At 38.3% G+C, this 17556-nt stretch overlaps 1 protein-coding gene across 11 annotated transcripts in view; it reads left to right on the forward strand.

Moving 5' to 3' along the window:
* The window catches only part of RBMS3 (RNA binding motif single stranded interacting protein 3), a gene marked incomplete at its 3' end in the record, with an annotated part of 716065 nt that overhangs the window by 595640 nt on the left and 102869 nt on the right, over nt 1-17556 (forward strand). For 7 of the 11 annotated variants that reach the window (XM_082415132.1, XM_082415127.1, XM_082415131.1 and 4 more), the window contains exons 8-10: nt 992-1038; nt 13769-13865; nt 16088-16138. In XM_082415132.1, the coding sequence (XP_082271258.1) occupies nt 992-1038; nt 13769-13865; nt 16088-16138 (195 nt within the window). The remainder of the gene's footprint in view (nt 1-991; nt 1039-13768; nt 13866-16087; nt 16139-17556) is intronic. The other 4 variants (XM_082415126.1, XM_082415130.1, XM_082415134.1 and 1 more) reach the window with 1 other exon arrangement.

Genomic DNA, 17556 nt, shown 5'->3' on the forward strand with positions numbered 1-17556 from the left:
GTTTCATTCTATTTCTGTTTCTGCTCACAAGCAATAACCAGGCTGAAAGTTCTGGAAAACAAAGGGTGGTAGACCCATGTGGCCACAGAGAAATGATCTTCGGGGCTCATTCAAAATCCTAGTCAATGTCATGGCTGGTCTGGGTTGGAATCTGGTTCTGCCTCCACACATGTGACCTTAACCAAGTCACTTGATCCCTCCAAGTTTCCATGTCTGCATCTATCAAATGGAGGAAATATTTCTCCTGCCTACTTCATAGGGTCCTTGTGAGGATGAAATATGATGATGTGTATGAAAGGAGGTAGGATGTCAGTCAGCGATCATCAAGTTGATATTCTTTTCTGTAACAACTGCCAGTTACAGAAATGTAGTTTTTCAGTGGTGGTTTTATTCTTAGAAACAAAACTAAACCACCTCCTTATTAGCCACAAGGCCTAGAATTTCCATCACATCCTTCCCTTTCTACACTCTTAGTGGGACAGGTACTAGCAAGTATTGGACAGCACTCTGTGATTCATTGCCTAGACACCCCTGAGGCATGCAATATTTTAAAATAAATGTTTCTTAACATTTTCTTCTAAAAGGTCGAATGCGTTTTAAGTAGCTTTTATTTTTACTCTGACCCCAGTATCTATCCTTTCCTTTTTTTCATGCCATGAGATATACAATAGGTATTCTTGAAAATAGTGAGAAATTATAAGGATACCAGATTAGACAGTACATGGCTGATGAATTAGAAATGCAAATCATCCAAACTGCATTGTTCTTTGGTTTGTCTGTATATATAATATAAACTCCCTAACTCACTGGTGGATTCTGGTGTTCAGATAGTAAAAATGCTAGTCTTGGTAGTCAGGGAGGAGAAATATATAGGATAAAGTAAACTTAAATCATAGAAAGTAAAGATAAAATCATTGTGCGTACTGAATGCTTTGGACGCCACAGTAAAAATGTTAAGATCCATTTTCTCCCCTCTTCCCCCCATATACAGGCTGGCATGGCTCTGACCTATGACCCCACAGCTGCCATACAGAATGGGTAAGTAGACTACATTTTCTCTATTTTAATTGCTAAGTGAATTGAACTCTGAAATCAGTACTGAAGAAAAATATTTGAACTCTGAAATCAGTACTGAAGAAAAATATTCAAATCTGTCTTTTTGTTTTAAACCTTTCTCATCAATGTATTTTTTTCTTCCTGTGAGTGACTCTTATTTCATGGCACCCCCCATGTCACTCATTCTCACAATGCTTCTGCCCACATTCTGTCTCTCCCTTTCTCATCTGAGAAAGAATAAGGAGTAGGACTTGAAGGGGGGTGTATGTAGATAGACTGGTCTGGGAGAAGTGTCCGTGTATCTCTACCGTAAGAGTGTCGCTCCTACTAATAACTCTAGAGTTTAGATTTCAGTAATTTTAGCATGTGCCCAGGTTCATTTTGACATTAATAATGCTTCCACTTTTGCCTTCTGGCTATCAGGGGAAGGGTAACGGACAGAGTCAAGTTAGTAGCTTGGTGATTGCATTTTCATTCTTCATTGTAATAAGCACCTGGAAACTTGCAGCCTCTTACTTAGAACAAGTCACATAGCCTAAACTTCTCCTCTGAAAAATCAAACTTAAGCTACACGATCTGGCCTCTCTAAAATTCTGTCATTCTGAATATTCTTTGGTTGAAACTTTCTTCTTACTTCGCAATTTCTTTTCTTTACTTTGGCCATCCTGCAATGGACCAACAAACCAAAGAATAAGTATTATTTTTATTTTCACAATCTTTTATCTTAGATTTCTCCATGGCTTTCAGTTTTCTGTCTTTCAGTCTCATTAAAGAATCAATCAGAATGAAGGTCTCATTTAAGATCAACTTAGAGGATAGAAGGAATTAAACTCCATTTTTCTATTTAGTCAGCTGCATCTAATGAACACCTGTGAGATGTAGAAAATGTTTATCTCCCTCTTATTTTTATAGTTATTCATTCAGGGGGTCATTTATTTACTCATTCAGTAAACATCCAATGAGTCTGCCAAGCACAGTACTATGCTCTATAGGTTTAAAACAACAGTGTATGAGACAAGGGCTTTGCCCTCAAGAAACTCATGGTCTATCCTTCCATGAAAGAGTCAACACGGTTGGTAGTCTAGCGTAAGAGTCTAGTCCTTTGTCCTTTGTTGATTAAAACTTCTCTAGGAGTGAAACTTAAGGATATCCTTTCATTTATCCAATAAGCCTTCTCTTATTTCCAACAAGGCACTTTAAACTTGGTGGTCAGAAGAACAAAAGACAAGATGTAAAGACATGAAATAAAGTCCTCTAGAATTATACTGTATAGTTGGGAAGATAAAATAGTTAACTCAAAAGGCACAGAATAAGGCATTATATGCTCAGCGACAGTGACAGAAAACAGGTATTATAATGTAAGGGAATGACATTTGTTGAACACATACTAAGTACCAAGTATTTTATATCTGTAATTTAATGGCACATGGTTTCAGAGTCTAATACATGTAAAAATACATGTAATTACAATTAGAAATTTATTTGCACACTAGAAAGTAGAAATAATAATTGAATGAATACCTATAAGTTTATTAACTAGATTCAACAAGTGTTCATGTTTCCATACATGTATATGGGTGTATGAATATATGAATCATCTACCTATCTGTACTATATATCTATCTGTTTATTATAAAGATCTTCTTGACCAAGGCTCTAGGTCAAGGATTGGAGATGCCCCAGTGACCTAGGTCTGGACTGGAGTGAGTGAATGCTTTGCTTTAGTTAGTCATCTTTCCAGTGCACAATTTAAAATCTGAATTTGTTTTCCCAAAGACCTAACTTTCCAAGTTTTCATCCTGATCCATTACAAACCTACAGAGAAGAAAATTGAGATTTCAGCCTGCAATCTGAGCAGCCCAAAGTGAACTTTGGGTGATGCCGTATTAGAGGCAGTGAGGACTGCCTAGCACGCAAGGAGCATGTCTCCCTTCCCAGGTCACCGTCTATACTGTATAGAGGTCAACTGCAAGTACGTACCTCTGCCTTCTGTGACGTCTTTGTCTGTACCTTATAGTAACAGTATAACGTCCTATCCTTTGAACTATTTCAACAGTTGCAAAAGTGGTTCATCCTCTCCACTGTCCACTTAGACATTTACAACAATGAATATTTCCCTCAGGAAACAAATTGTAGTTAAGATGCTGAGAATACCATCTTCTTTATTTTATCTCCTGTCATCTGATAAAGAACTTTGTGTCATCCAGCAGTCCCTGTCTTCAGTACTGTCTTGTCTACTGAATATTCCTTTCAGCCTGTAAAATACTCAAGTCTCTCCCACCTATAAAGAAGGTAGAAGCAAAACAATCCTTTTCTGCCCATGAGATCACTTCTAGTGACCACACTATTTTAGCTTTCTTTTCACTGGTAAACAACCCCAGTTTTCTATACACACTGTCTTCCCATATTGTCTCTATTAAATTAAGCCTATTAAAGTGTGAATTCTGGTCTCAGACTTGACTGGAATTTTCCCTGCTGGTGTCTCCAGTGATCTCCAAATTTGTCAGTTGTAACTGACGCATTCTTAGTCCTTATACTGTTTGAGATCTTGCATCATTTGACTTTCTGTTGTTGTTGTTATTGTTACCATTTACAGCTTCATGAAAATTTCTTATTTCTTAGATTTCACGACTCCATCCTTTGCTGACCCTCCTTGCTCTCCCCTTGCACTGCTTACTTGGTGTCAGTGGATTCCTCCTCTTCTGCCCACTTTTATTAATCTTTCTCAGGGTTTAGTCTTTTCTCACTCTGTGTTCTCTCCAGTTGATCTCATCCACTCCTCCTGCTTTTAGGAACTGAAGACTCCCAAGTCCATACTTCAAGTTCATAACTAGATGCAAAAAAAATCACCTTTGTGTCTAACTGCATTAGGTGCTGCCCCTGGATAGCTTTGTCCCAAAGTGAGGTCATTATCTTCATCAATCTTTCATCATACAAACCAAATCAAATGAAAAACAAGATCAAATGACTTGTTCCTTTTTAAAAAATACACTCTAAAGCCATTTAAGCCATAAATTCCAAGTTCTCTGGGTATTCTCTCCTAAAACATTCTTTATAATAAAATTGGTCCTTAAAACTTACTCCATCTGTCTTTGAACTGTATCTGCCTCCCTGCCACTGGTTGAGTTTATTCAATCACCATTCCCTACCTGTACTAAGCTTTTACTTGCTGCTAACATAACTGACCTCCAAACCATTTTCACATTGCTTTTTGAATAATTTTTTAAAGCAAAAAGCAATCAGTAATCATCTACCTGCCTGGTTTAATGTATTATGTGGACTTTACTAACTGCAGAACAGAACTCAAACTTCCAAGAATGGCACAAAAAGAACTCCATGATTTGGTTCCTGCAACTGAACTGGACCTTCTTTGATTATCAGAGCATCCCAAGCTACTTTAACCCTGTGTCTTGTTGCTCATGGAATTCTCTCTGCCTGGAGAGAATGGTGATATTCTTCCTTCCTTCCTTCCTTCCTTCCTTCCTAATTCCTTCCTTCCTCCCTTCTTTCCTCCCTCCCTCCCTCCGTCCCTTTCTTCCTTCCTTCCTTCTTTCTTTCTTTCACTGCTCTCATTTAAAGAACACCATTAGGGACTTCCCTGGTGGCGCAGTGGTTAAGAATCGAGCCCTGGTCTGGGAAAATCCCACACGCTGTGGAGCAACTAAGCCCGCGTGCCACAACTACTGAACCTGTGCTCTAAAGCCCATGAGCCACAGCTACTGAGCCCGCATGCCACAACTATTGAAGCCCGTGCACCTAGAGCCCATGCTCTGCAACAAGGGAAGCCACCACAATGAGAAGCCCGCGCACCACAATGAAGAGTAGCCCCACTCGACGCGACTAGAGAAAGCCCACACACAGCAATGAAAACCCTATGCAGCCAAATAAAATAATAAATAAATAAAGTAAAGAACACCATTAAATCATACCAGGCAGAGCTAATTACACAATTAATCGTAAGAGACACAGTTTAAGCAGTGGTTAGGAGTTCAGACTCCAAAACCAGCCTGCCCAGTTGCACATCCAAATTCTTTCATTTACCAGACATGGGCAAGTTGTTTGTGCTTTAGTTTCCTCCTCTGTGGAGATGATAGTAACAGTACCTTTTCATAAGAGTTTGTAAGGATCAAAGGACCCCTGCATGGCACAATGTGATCTTCATTGTCAATATTGACACTATTGTTACACTACATTTCATGTGACCATGATACACTGACAGTCTTTTTATCATGTAGCTGTTGACATCATATTTATTTCTTTGATGGACTGTTAACTCTGAAGTCAGGTTCCATGTCTTATTCATCTTTACAGACTGTTTAACTTAGTACTGTGAATGCCAAATCAGAAGCAGAAAATGTGACTGATGACGTCTGCTTGGCTCCAGCAAGGTGGCATTAAGGAAACCATTCCCCTTCCTGGCATCAAGCCACTCTGTCCCTCTGTAAGACCCAAATCTGATCCTCTTTATTATTTTCTTTATTGGAGTATAGTTGCTTTACAATATTGTGTTAGTTTACACAGTACAGCAAATTGAATGAGCTATACGTATACATATATCCCCTCTTTTGTGGATTTCCTTCTCATTTGGGTCACTGCAGAGCATTGAGTAGAGTTCCCTGTGCTATACAGTAGGTTCTCATTAGTTATCTATTTTATACATAGTATCAATAGTGTACATATGTCAATCCCCATCTCCCAATTCATCCCACCACCCCACCACCCCACCTTGGTATCCATACGTTTGTTCTCAACGTCTGTATCTCTATTTCTGCTTTGATCCTACTTAAATGCAACCTGCAGTTTCACCCAAAGGAGCCAAACTGCACATGAGTTTCTCATGTCCTGGGTTAAGAATGGAATTTCGGAAGGCTTAGACTATCCATTGTGTTGTTGGTACCAAGAAGGTAGAAACTTTATTTCATGAAATGGAAGAGATCGGAAGATTGTAGCTCACTAACCCTATTCACTTGATATTTCTTCATGTAGATGGTTTTTAAAATGTTTTTTTCATCTTTGGTTTTACTGCCTTATATGGTAACATTTAAATAATGGAGAGTAGAAGAATAGTCATTTCTATGGATGTTAAGATGCCAAAATAACCACAAATGTTTCCTCAACACACTGTTCCTTGAGTTATTGTCAGCATACACTTCTCTGAAGTGGGGAAGCTGATTTAGAAAATTCACTTAGCATATGAAGGAATGGAACATGAATGTCCAGAGTCAAGTATTTACTCCTAATTACATTGCTGTATTCGATCCAGTAGGCAAACCTAACTCAGAGAGCGGTAACCTAACAGAGAGATAAATATTTATTGCTGTAGAGAAGAAACTGGTCCCATTTTATGTAGAACAAATGTATCCAAAGATACAGTTGCAGCTGACTCCAATCCAGTTAATATTGTTAAAGGTCGCTTAATGCTGACTCAGATCAACAGATTTTATCATTTGAATACTTATCTATTGTACCATTTAAAATCATTATGGTGATGCAAATTTGAAAAAGAAATATTTCCCATCCTGTCAGGAACAATGGGCACACATGGAAATTCTAGATACAATGCAAGTAGTATTGTGACAGAAGCACAAAGTGCTATGAGATTTATGTATGTATTAACTTTTATATGTATAAAATATTTCTGAAAGAATACACAAGACATGGTGACAGTGGTCCTCTGGGGAGAGCCAACAGAGTACCGAGAAGTAGGGGTGAGAGGGAGACTTATTTTTCACTGTTTATATTTTTCTATTCTTTTCACAAAGAAAAATAAAGAAAATTAATGTCATAGGACTACAGAGAAAAGCAATTACATTCTAATGAGGGATTCGGAAGGCTTCTTGATGGAACAGTGACATGAGCTTGTCCTCTTGGAGATGTGCCATGTCACTGTTAAAGATCATATTTTATCTTTTTGAATCATAGTTTTGTCTGGATATACCCCGGAAGTGGGATTGCTGGATCATATGGCAACCCTATGTAGTTTGGGGTGAGCAGATGAAAACTATTATATACAGAAGGGATAAACAACAAGGTCCCACTGTATAGCACAGGGAACTATATTCAGTACCCTGCAATAAACCATAATGGAAAAGAATATAAAAAAGAATGTGTGCGTGTGTGTGTGTGTGTGTGTGTATATATATATATATATATCTATAACTGAATCACTTTGCTGTACAGCAGATATTAACACAACATTGTAAATCAACTCTACTTCAATTAAAAAAAAAAAGAACATATGTTATGATCCTGTGGCATCCCTTAACTGCACTCAGCCATAGGGGTTTCTGAGTATCAAATCCAAATATGTGTCTGGGGGATAGCTGGTAGCTCAATTGTGTCAACAGTTAAATGTTCTGAATTCCATAACCTCAACCTGAATACAGCAACATAAAACAGAAATAAGTACTCCCAAATTAAGCTTGATATTTCTCTAATGAAGAACAAACACTTGTAAACATGGACCATGGTGTATCTGAGCTGTTTGCATGTAGGCAGTAAAATATGTCAGTTGTGTCATCTGCTTGAATCTACCCAAATTATCACTTTAAAAAAATTAATTCAATGTCACTTTTATCTAAGGCTTTGAAGGTTACAGTGAAGAAATTTCTGGGTCACAATGGAAAAGTAAAACGCTTGGTACTTTTTACTATAGGCTAACTTAGGAAAATAAAAATGTCCATTCTTCTTTTGGAGCTATCTGGCATAACTCTATAATGTGTTATTACTATTGCCCTATTGCTTTTTTAACAGTCCAATATGAAATTCCATCACTTTCAACTATGAGCATGGGAGATGGGAAATAATTCCTCCCCCATAGTCAAAATCGCATCTTTCCTGTGCTCTTTTCACTAAGGGCTGCTGTGTAAAAGCCTTTTGGATTGTTTTATTTGAAGAAAATGGATTCTTGGGAGAGATGTGAAAAAAAATTGTTTTCTGTAGCCTTGGTTTGCCAGCTGTTTTATATGGGCATTTGATATTAAGTGATACAGAAACCTTATCTTATTACACTAGGAAAGGAATCTAATGTGAAGGATACGTTGGCATTACAATAAAAATGACCAATAACTTATTAATCTTGTGCTATAGTGTTGCCCTGAGGATAGTATTTGTGGTTCTGACTCCAACAAAATTGCCTATGGACATGAAAGACAAGGCAGGGCTGTTTATTTCAGTGGGCAAATAGGATTGTGTGTGGTTTTCTGCATTAAAAAGCATCCTACCCTGGGGTTATTGATATATTCATGTTATTTTTATTGTCAGTGAAATAAGATTTCACCATATTACTACTGACTGCCAAATCCCCTGAAGATGATTTTTCTGCAGGCAAAATAATGTCCTATTAGTGACCTAGACTTCCATTTTCTGGACTTCTGGAGCCCACTTGCTTTACATGCCAGAAAACCAAATAACCCTTTTTGTGTTCCTTAAAAATATTACTTTTTTCAGAGGCTGGCTTAGAGTTCTACAGATAGATCATGCTTAATTAACCCGTTTAGCCCCTTTGGCATTTGGAATTTTGTTCATGGGAAACCTCTCCAGAGATGACTAGTTCACATTCCTGCAAAAGTTTCTCAGTCTTGACACTAGTGACATTTTGGACCAGATCATTTTTTGGGTGGGAGCTGTACTGTATTTGGCAGCATCCCAGACCCCTACCAAACAGATGCCAGTAGCAGCCCCCTGACCCAGTTGTGACAACCAAAAATATCTCCAGATCCTGCCAAATGTCCCCTGGGGAGCAAAATCCCTTTTAGTTTAGAACAAGGTAGAAAAGGAATACTTGTCATACACTTGTGGATTCACTATGTACATTTTGGCAAAGAAATACCTTAGGGGAGTAAACTCTTCCCAGAAAAATGGTTAGCTAAAAATTCATTCCCAGTTTTCTATAATAGCATTTGCAAGGCATAATGCATAAATAACCAGATACGAAAACATAAAGTCACATGTTTAGAATGACCTTAGCTTTGTTATTATGGCCAAAAAGTGCTGTCAATTTCATCTTTCCTGTTCCCCCAAAACAGGACACCTATTCTTGAAGTATTTATTTGGATGTTCTTTCTTTCTTTCTTCTTCTTTTTAAATGTGATGGCCATGTGAGAGTGTTTTTAAACCATGAAGGATACATGGCAGGGATTGAGAAAAAGTGAAGAGATTGGGAAATTCATTCTGCAGTTCTCTCTTTGGAGTCTGGCTAGGTGCATTTGCTTTAGATATGGTGCCTTTAAGCCTCAGATTCAATAATAGCCCCTCCTGTCATGGTTTAAGCAAAGGTTTCCTGTGAATTCATCCGGTTTATGTTTGGATTTGGGGAGAGCTTATTTCAGAATACCAGAATTAGGGGATCAAGACAGTGTGCTGAGTCTGATCTTCTCAGTACATTTTCTGTTCTAAATGACTCTCTGATTTGAGGGGCAGTACTGGAACTTGCTGGGAAGTATGAAATATTCTTGTTTGATGGATAGGATTAGAGCAGACAGAACAAAAATGCCTGAAAATTTCCCCCAAGGGTGCCCTTTGTTAGTATCCGTTTGGCTGTTTGGCTGTTTTCTTTATGTTTCTGCTGTTTTTCCCATAAAATTTCCTGTAAACTTTGCCAGTCCATCCTATCCTTACTGCTTTCATTTGTAATATGACAATTGCTACATTTTGCAAAATAAACCAGCCACTCAAAAATGTGACGCATGATTCGCTCTGTTGGTACAAGAGGCTGAAACTGGGTTTCTAAGAAACTTGCATGGTGAATGAAGAGCGCCGTTTGTGGAGTGGTCATGAGTACCTGCTATGTTATTATGAGCCCCAAATAAGTCTTTCTGTTCACTGACTCATAAATAAAATCTGTCAAACATAAGACCTAAAGCGTTTTTTTTTTTTTAATGCAAACCATGATTTTTGTAGAAAAGGTCTGTTTTCCCTGGTTGTCAGTACCTTTGCATGCTTAGAAAACAGGCATTAGTTTAAGCTTCCACTGAGCATTTACAGATATGTGATGCCAGCCAATTTTCTCTGGGTTCTCACCTCTCAGCTTCCTATTTGAACAGAAGCCATCTTCTGTGCCCCCACCGATTTGACACTGTCGGCCTCTACTGTAATCACTACTTATCTCTCTAAACTGCTCTGCATTCATTTATTCATTCATTCAACCTACAGGTATTAAGCAAGACATACCTTGGAGATATTGTGGATTCAGTTCCAGACTACTGCAATAAAGCAGATATCTCAATAAAATGAGTCACACAATTTTTTAAAATTTCCCAGTGCATATAGAAGTCATGTTTGGACTAGACTGTAGTCTGTTAAGTGTGCAAAGCATTATGTCTAAAAAAACAATGTACATACATCAATTAAAAATATTTCATTGCTAAAAAATGCTAAGCATCATCTGACAATGCAGGGTTGCCACAAACCTTCAATTTGTAAAAGTTGCAATATCTGTGAAGTGTAATACAGCAAAGCACAATAAAATGAGGTATGCCTGTATTTACTACATCCCAGGCTCTGTTCTAGACAACAAAGTCAAGGTGAAGCTGACATTCTAGAGGGAGAAATAATCAATAAATACATTCCATTAGTCAACTTGACTGCTGTAACAAAATGCCATTGATTGTGTAGCTTTAAACAACAGAAATATATTTTCTTACAGTTCTGGAGGCTGGAAGTCCAAGATCAGGGTCTGGCTGATTTAGTTTGGGATTTAGTTCCTGACTTTTACAAGGCTGCTTTCTCATTATGTCCTCACATGGCCTTTCCTCCATGTGAGCATGTGGATAGAGAGAGAGCAAGCACTCTAATGCCTCTTCTTATAAGGACACTAACCCTATGAGGTTAGGGCCCCACCCTCATGAGCTGATTTAACCTTAGTTTCTTCCTTAGAGGCTCCATCTCCACATACAGCCACTTTGGAAATTAGGACTTAAATATATGAATTTTAAAGGGACACAAACATTCAGTCCATAGCATATATAAAGACATTTTAAAAACTTACTAGTTCAGATAGTGATAAGAACAATGAAAAAAAATAGAGGAAAGGAATAGAGAACAATTGGGGCAGAGATGGTGGTTGCTACTTTAGCTACAGACCTCTGAAAAGTTGAGAAAGTTGAGTGAGACCAATAGTGAGAAAGAGATGATAGTTCTAGGGTGATTTGGGGAAATAACCATTCCAGGTAGAAAGAATTGTAAGCGTAGTGGCCCAAGATGAGAGTGAGAATGACAGGCTCATGTGACAGAAGAAGGTCAGTGTGGTTGGATCCTAGTTGGCTCTGGGGAGAGAGGTGGGCAATAGCCTGATTGCGCTCGTCAATATGAGGAATTCAAATTTTGTTCTCATTGCAACGGAAAGCCATTGACCAGCTTTAGGCTGGTTAATGTATAGATAAGATTCAATTTAAATGCTTAAATAGAAAAACTCAAAGGAATGTCCTACCCATCTTTGGTATACATAGTAAATGTTCAATACATTTTTTAAAGTGGAAGGATGGATGTTTTCTTACATAGTAATTGACTTTAAAGTCAGATTTATTAACTGTAATTTATATTGAGTATATATTCACTCTTAAGAGTGTACAATTCCACGAGGTCTGACAAGCACACAGTTGTGGAACCACCAAACAATGAAGATATAGAAGAGTAACATCACTTTCCAAAATTCCCTCAGGTGTCTGTGCACTCAGACTCTTCCCCCAATCCCAGCCTTTGGCATCCATTATTTATTTTCGGTCTTTAAAGTTTTGCATTTTCCATAGTATTATATAAATGGATATAAAATATAGAGTCTTTTGAGTTCGACTTCTTTCATTTAGCATAATTTACTTAAGATTCACCATGTTAAATATATCAGTAGTTCTTTCCTTTTAATTGTTTAGTAGCATCCCAGTGTATGGATGGACCACAGTTTATTAACTCAATTGAAGGATATTTGGCTTGTTTCCAGTTTTTAGCAAGTATTAAATAAAGCTGCTATAAATATTTGCATTAAGGTTTTTGTGTGAACTCAAGTTTTCATTTATCTTCAGTTACTATGTAACAGTGGGATAGTTGGGTTATATGCTATGTATATGTTTAACTTTATAAGAAACTGCCAAACTGTTTTCTAAAAGGGTTGTATCATCCTTTATCTCCACCAACAATGAAAGAGTTCCACTTTCTCTGAATCCTTGACAGCTCTGATTGTCTTTTTTTTTTTAATTTGGCCATTTTAATGAGTATATAGTCAATATTCTTTTTTTCTAAAATTTTAGAGGTATTGTAGGTATAGGTATGGATAGTAAGGAGGATGCAATGTGTAATGGCGTAATTTTTTCAGCTACGTCTTTTTTAACCAAAAGACTATGACCTTATAATCCTTGTTGAGAGCTAGATCAGTTTAAGACTCTAGTTCCCCAATCCTTGCTTGAAGACCTGTATAGGATCTAAGCTTAAAGAATTTACTCTTTGAAACCTGGCAACCTTGAAATCCAGCCCCCCTACACTCAGTGGGGTTCTCATGGAATGCTTCTTTAGAAAGGTGACCCATGAGATCCTCTATTCAAAATATCAATGACCCCTGAGAGATGATGAAGCTTTTGTCTCCAAAACTCCAACCTCATACTATTTTAAAAAAAGAAAGAAAGAAAGAAAGAAAAAGGAAGGAAGGAAGGAAGAAAGAAAGAAAACTAAAAGTAGTAATTGACTTTTGCTAAGAGTATGGCAAAGTGAAGTAATGATTCCATGATCCCTGAGAGGCATTTTCCCAATCTATCCTGATATCAGTGAAATACTCCATCACAGCCCACCTGGTTTTGTCTGCACGATGTGTGGCTGGTCACTCTAGCCTTTCCCTTACCAGTGAGACATAAAGAAAAAAAACATGATTTAAAATTCTGCTGAAGAATTTGAACATTAGGTAACTTGTGGAGTCCAGGGTATAGTCTGAGCAGAGATGGCCTGTAAGTGTTTTTGATACCCTTTAATAGATCTCTATTAAAGCTGTCCTTTAATAGATCTCCAGAAGGATCATCCCTCCTCTGATTTGTGAAACTCTGATCTTGCCCAGTATTATTCTATAATTGTTCAATGAAGGACCCTGGAGGACTAGAAAACTCAGTGCTTTTTACAGCATGTACAGAGGTATATCACATAGGTCCAGAATCTTCATCAGTGCCCTGACTGAATCCAGAAAAGATTCCTTTCCTCACCTAGACCTAAATTGTCCACAAATTGTCCTTCTCTTTTCATGGAGAAAGAAAGTACTTAGCTTGGTTTCTGCCTGAGGGCATGGATTCATGCCTAGCACAAATTATCCAGAACTCTCTAGAAGCTGATCCTCTTTCTTGAATGAAGGGATAGATGCAATTTCTGTCTGTGTAACACCAGCCACCTTTATAAAGCTTGGTGCTATGGTTTTGCCTTTCTTTCAAGGAGCTTTAGAAACAATGCCCATGGCTTTTCTCTGCTATTGGTTAAACATACTATTACACTCACCTGGCCTAAGAGATTTTTGTGCAGCTAATTTTATAAGGGGACTCAAAATTGTCATTTTATTCAGAACAACTTATTTCTTGTGGAATCAAAGACCATCAATCTCCTGTATGATCCTGTTAACGGTTGATGGGCAACATGAGGGTGGAACTCTGTCTTCTCCAGACGTGCGTGGTAGCGTTTGGTTAGCAGCCAGGCGCGCATCAGCTTCATGAATCTATGAATCTTCTTTTTGTTTTTCTGTTTGCAGATTTTATTCTTCACCGTACAGTATTGCAACCAACCGCATGATTCCACAGACACCCATCACGCCATTCATTGCTGCTTCCCCTGTCTCCACATACCAGGTATGTCCGGTTTACCTGCACCTCCCGGGAAACCTTTCTTGCCAGGAACAGACTAGATCAAGGCAAAAGGGACACAGTAGGATTTTTGTTTTAAGTTGTCTTCCCTTTAGTCATATCTTAATGTCATAATACTCAAACTATCCATTGAGCCTACACTTTCAAGGGCTTGTTTGCATCTGTTTCACTGAATGATAAAAATCCACCGAGCTTTCCATTCTTCCTGCTGAGTTTTCATGATTTTGCTACTTTCCAGCCAACATTAGTGCAGCTTTCTTACCACTGAGAGGTTATTTTGTGTGTTGTCTGTTATTTTGGTTGTTGCTCCCTAGGGTATCTTTTCTGAGAACACATTTCTGGCAACTCCCTGCACGCCCTCCAGGATATTGTATCATTGTCATCTCATTTGGTCACAATCGTTCTGTGTATCCATGGAAAGCTACATGGATAGATGCAAAATCATTTGCTCCAAGAAATAGGGAAGATTATCAAAGGGATAAAAGTAATTCCTAACTTCCTCCTCTTACTTCATTCTCAGTTCCAAAGAGGCCAAAAGAGACCTCGGGGGTTCCACATGTTGAAACACAAGAAAATCTGAGACTCAGTGTGTGTCCTAAACCAGATGTTGTAGCCAGTTAGTAATGCTAAGTCCACAGGTGGATTGAAATAGCCATCCTTCTCCCTCAAACAGTGCTCCTTATCTTATTCCTTTGAGTCATCAAAGATATGATATCTCTCCCTGCTTCTCTTTATCTCATGTAGTTCTTCAGAGAATTCTTCTAATTCAAATTAGAAAAAAATGCCTATGAACGCTACCTAGAGTGTCAAGTGTCACTGTTTAAAGCTTTGGAGAGAGAAAGAAAGGGCAAGAGTGCGAGTGTGTGCCTGCGTGTGTTTCCCTATATTGTGCAGATGGTGGGTGGATGGGGGGTTTACAACAGGGAAAACTGTAATGCTGCTGATTGCTAGGAATTTAGTGAAGTTTCACATTATTCATCCACTACATACGTCATATCAGGAGGTCCCAGCTGTCAGAGAATCATGCTTGAGACTATGCACTTTTTTCCTTAACTGATTCCCCCCAAAGCAGATCATTCTCATTCTGTGTCTGCACTTATATTCTTGATACCTGTCGGGTGAGCGGAATAGACTTTTGTGTGAATTGCATTAGAGGGTCTCAGAATGGCTGATTTCTTAATTGCCTTTCCTTGGGACCCATGAGGCTAAGTGCAGATGCTGTTCAGTTTTTGTTCTTCCTACAGGCCTGCCTGGTTGTAATGTGTGTTTTTTGGTTTTTTACCCATTTTTTCTAATCTTGGCCTCTGTTTCAGCCAAGACCACCCATTGAGCTCCATTGTAGAGCACTTTGGTGACATGAATAAAATCTCCACAGAACAGTCATTTCTTTTGGGAGGGCTCATAAGTGGAATTTAACTCTGGCTCTCTTTTCTCAAAAAAGGAATTAGAGCAATTTCCTATGTTGTTGATTCTTGCTTTTCACCACTTCTTTTTTTTTTTTTTTTTTTAAATCTAAAGTTCATTGGCAATTTCATTGATGTGAGTATATTGAAAACAAAATCTTCAGGGCTGTCAATGTCACAATCAGCTCTTAGAAGCTGACTTTCTCATTTGGCTGCTGGGGAACATTCAGAACACTTGGCTGACTCATATACTCATTTTTATTTGCCATACCAATTACCATGAGAGAGAAAAATCACAGACTTGCTTAACTTGGGTTTAACCCAAAACATTCCCCCAAATTTCTGGTTGATCTCTCTAATTCTTTCCCCAACTTTTACCACTTGGATTTATTTCCAAGATGGGATCACTTGAGAATATGAAGTTAGAACCAATGACAGAAAAAGAGGAAGTCTCAGCAGTCATGCTAAGTAATGCCTCCTTCCTTATTCTCCCGGGTCTTCCCGGAAGTTGACCTACAAACAGGAGATTCCTGAAGCCTCCAAATGTGCTCCATGGCCCAGCCTGGCCCATGTGGGCACTACAGCCAGCTCCAGGGAAGTAGGAATTTGCTTTACATTGTACCATGTTTCAGGGACCAAATGAATCAGGTCCAAGAATTTCCTTTGTACCCTTAGTTTTGAGCACTGATTCGCTGTAAGTCAGGTGGACTCCACTTTCTTATGACCTAGTGTGACTCCACTGAACGCAAGAACCGAGTTCTCTCTGTGATTGCTTTCTTCTAATAAATGCTGTTTGATGCATAGGTCCAGAGTACTTCATGGATGCCTCATCCGCCATACGTTATGCAACCAACAGTAAGTGTTCTCAGTCACCTGAGGCTCGATGTTTCTATTATCCGAGTGCAAGCTTTTGTAATGCATAGAAGCTTTGGGGTAAAGCTTTTGTTCTATTCCATGCCTCTTTCTGGCAGCCCTATTTTCCAGATACAAAGCTGTTCCTGAAATTCTATAAAAGTGTGTACAGTAGATAGAGAGAGTGATAGTGATGGAGAGAAACAGAGTTGAGAGAGGAAGAGAGAGAGGGAGGAAGAGAACAAACTTGATTGGAGGAAATAGCAATCAAGCTCTCATGTTGCTGTCTACCATTTGTTATGAAAGGGGAATGTCTACTTCATGCAGAATTGTGAACTCTGGACAGTTAAATCCATTATAGGAGGAAAGCCTTTCTGTTGTCCTTCTCCTCCTGTTATGCTTTGTTCTCTTCAGATGCAGTTGGGTGTGCTTTGGGAACGATTTTGCGTGTCATGGCTAGGTGTTGACTCAAAGCAGTATATTTGAAATAGGAAGGTATTTGTCTACTAATAGATGTGGATAGATAATAGATAGCAAGGTTGGTAGATGACTTTTATGTTAACTAACTAGAGCCATTCTCTTCTTCTTTTAGTGGAAAATTTCTTCCCAAAATATTCAAACTCTATTTTCTACGAGCTAGCTTTCCCATTTTGTGGTACAATATTACGTTAGTCCCAAGGGGAAAAATATTACCTATTCCATTAGAATCCAGGCTGAAGGCTATTGATTCCATGTATCTTTGTCGAGGTCTTCCATGTTTTTGAGCTCTATGTACTAGCCAGGGAGATTTCAAGAGCACTATACTCATGGGAGTGTGAGATAGGGGAAAGATCCCCAAAAGAAAGTTGTGTGACAAGGTCTCTGGTGTACTTTCCTGGGTATGTTCAAATCTGTAACTTTGTTTCCTTTTCTGTCACTATACTTAACATGGCTTTGGGGAGGATCAAAACAGAGAGAATATGTGAAAACAGTGTTTGAAGTATGACATACTATACCTTATTATTATCATTAATCCTTATTATTGAATGTATTAGTTGTTCAAAGAAGAAACAGTGCTACATTTTAACCCTTTTCAAAGCTAAATATAAATAAGGTAGCACATATTAAAAACCAGGGAGTTAAATACACAGACATCTATTTCTTGGACTCAAAGGATCACAGCACCTGGCTTTCATATTTGAGCTTTGTCCATTTTCTTAAAAAATAAGGAACACTCCATGTTGCTCCTAGTGTTTTGATAGTTTGCTTTTTATTTAAAGAATAAAATATATATAGCTTACTACAGCAGAACTTTAGACCCTATTCTGCAGATCCCCATATTTACTCTTATTCACATACCTTGGGGGCTTCCTGAGTTCATCTGATCTGTGTTGTGTAAATCAGACCAACACGCAGTGAATCCAGGCTCTTCTTTTCCGTCC

This window comes from Balaenoptera physalus (assembly GCF_965194825.1).
Source record: "Balaenoptera physalus genome assembly, chromosome: 11".
In the NCBI taxonomy this organism is placed as follows: Eukaryota; Metazoa; Chordata; class Mammalia; order Artiodactyla; family Balaenopteridae; genus Balaenoptera; species Balaenoptera physalus.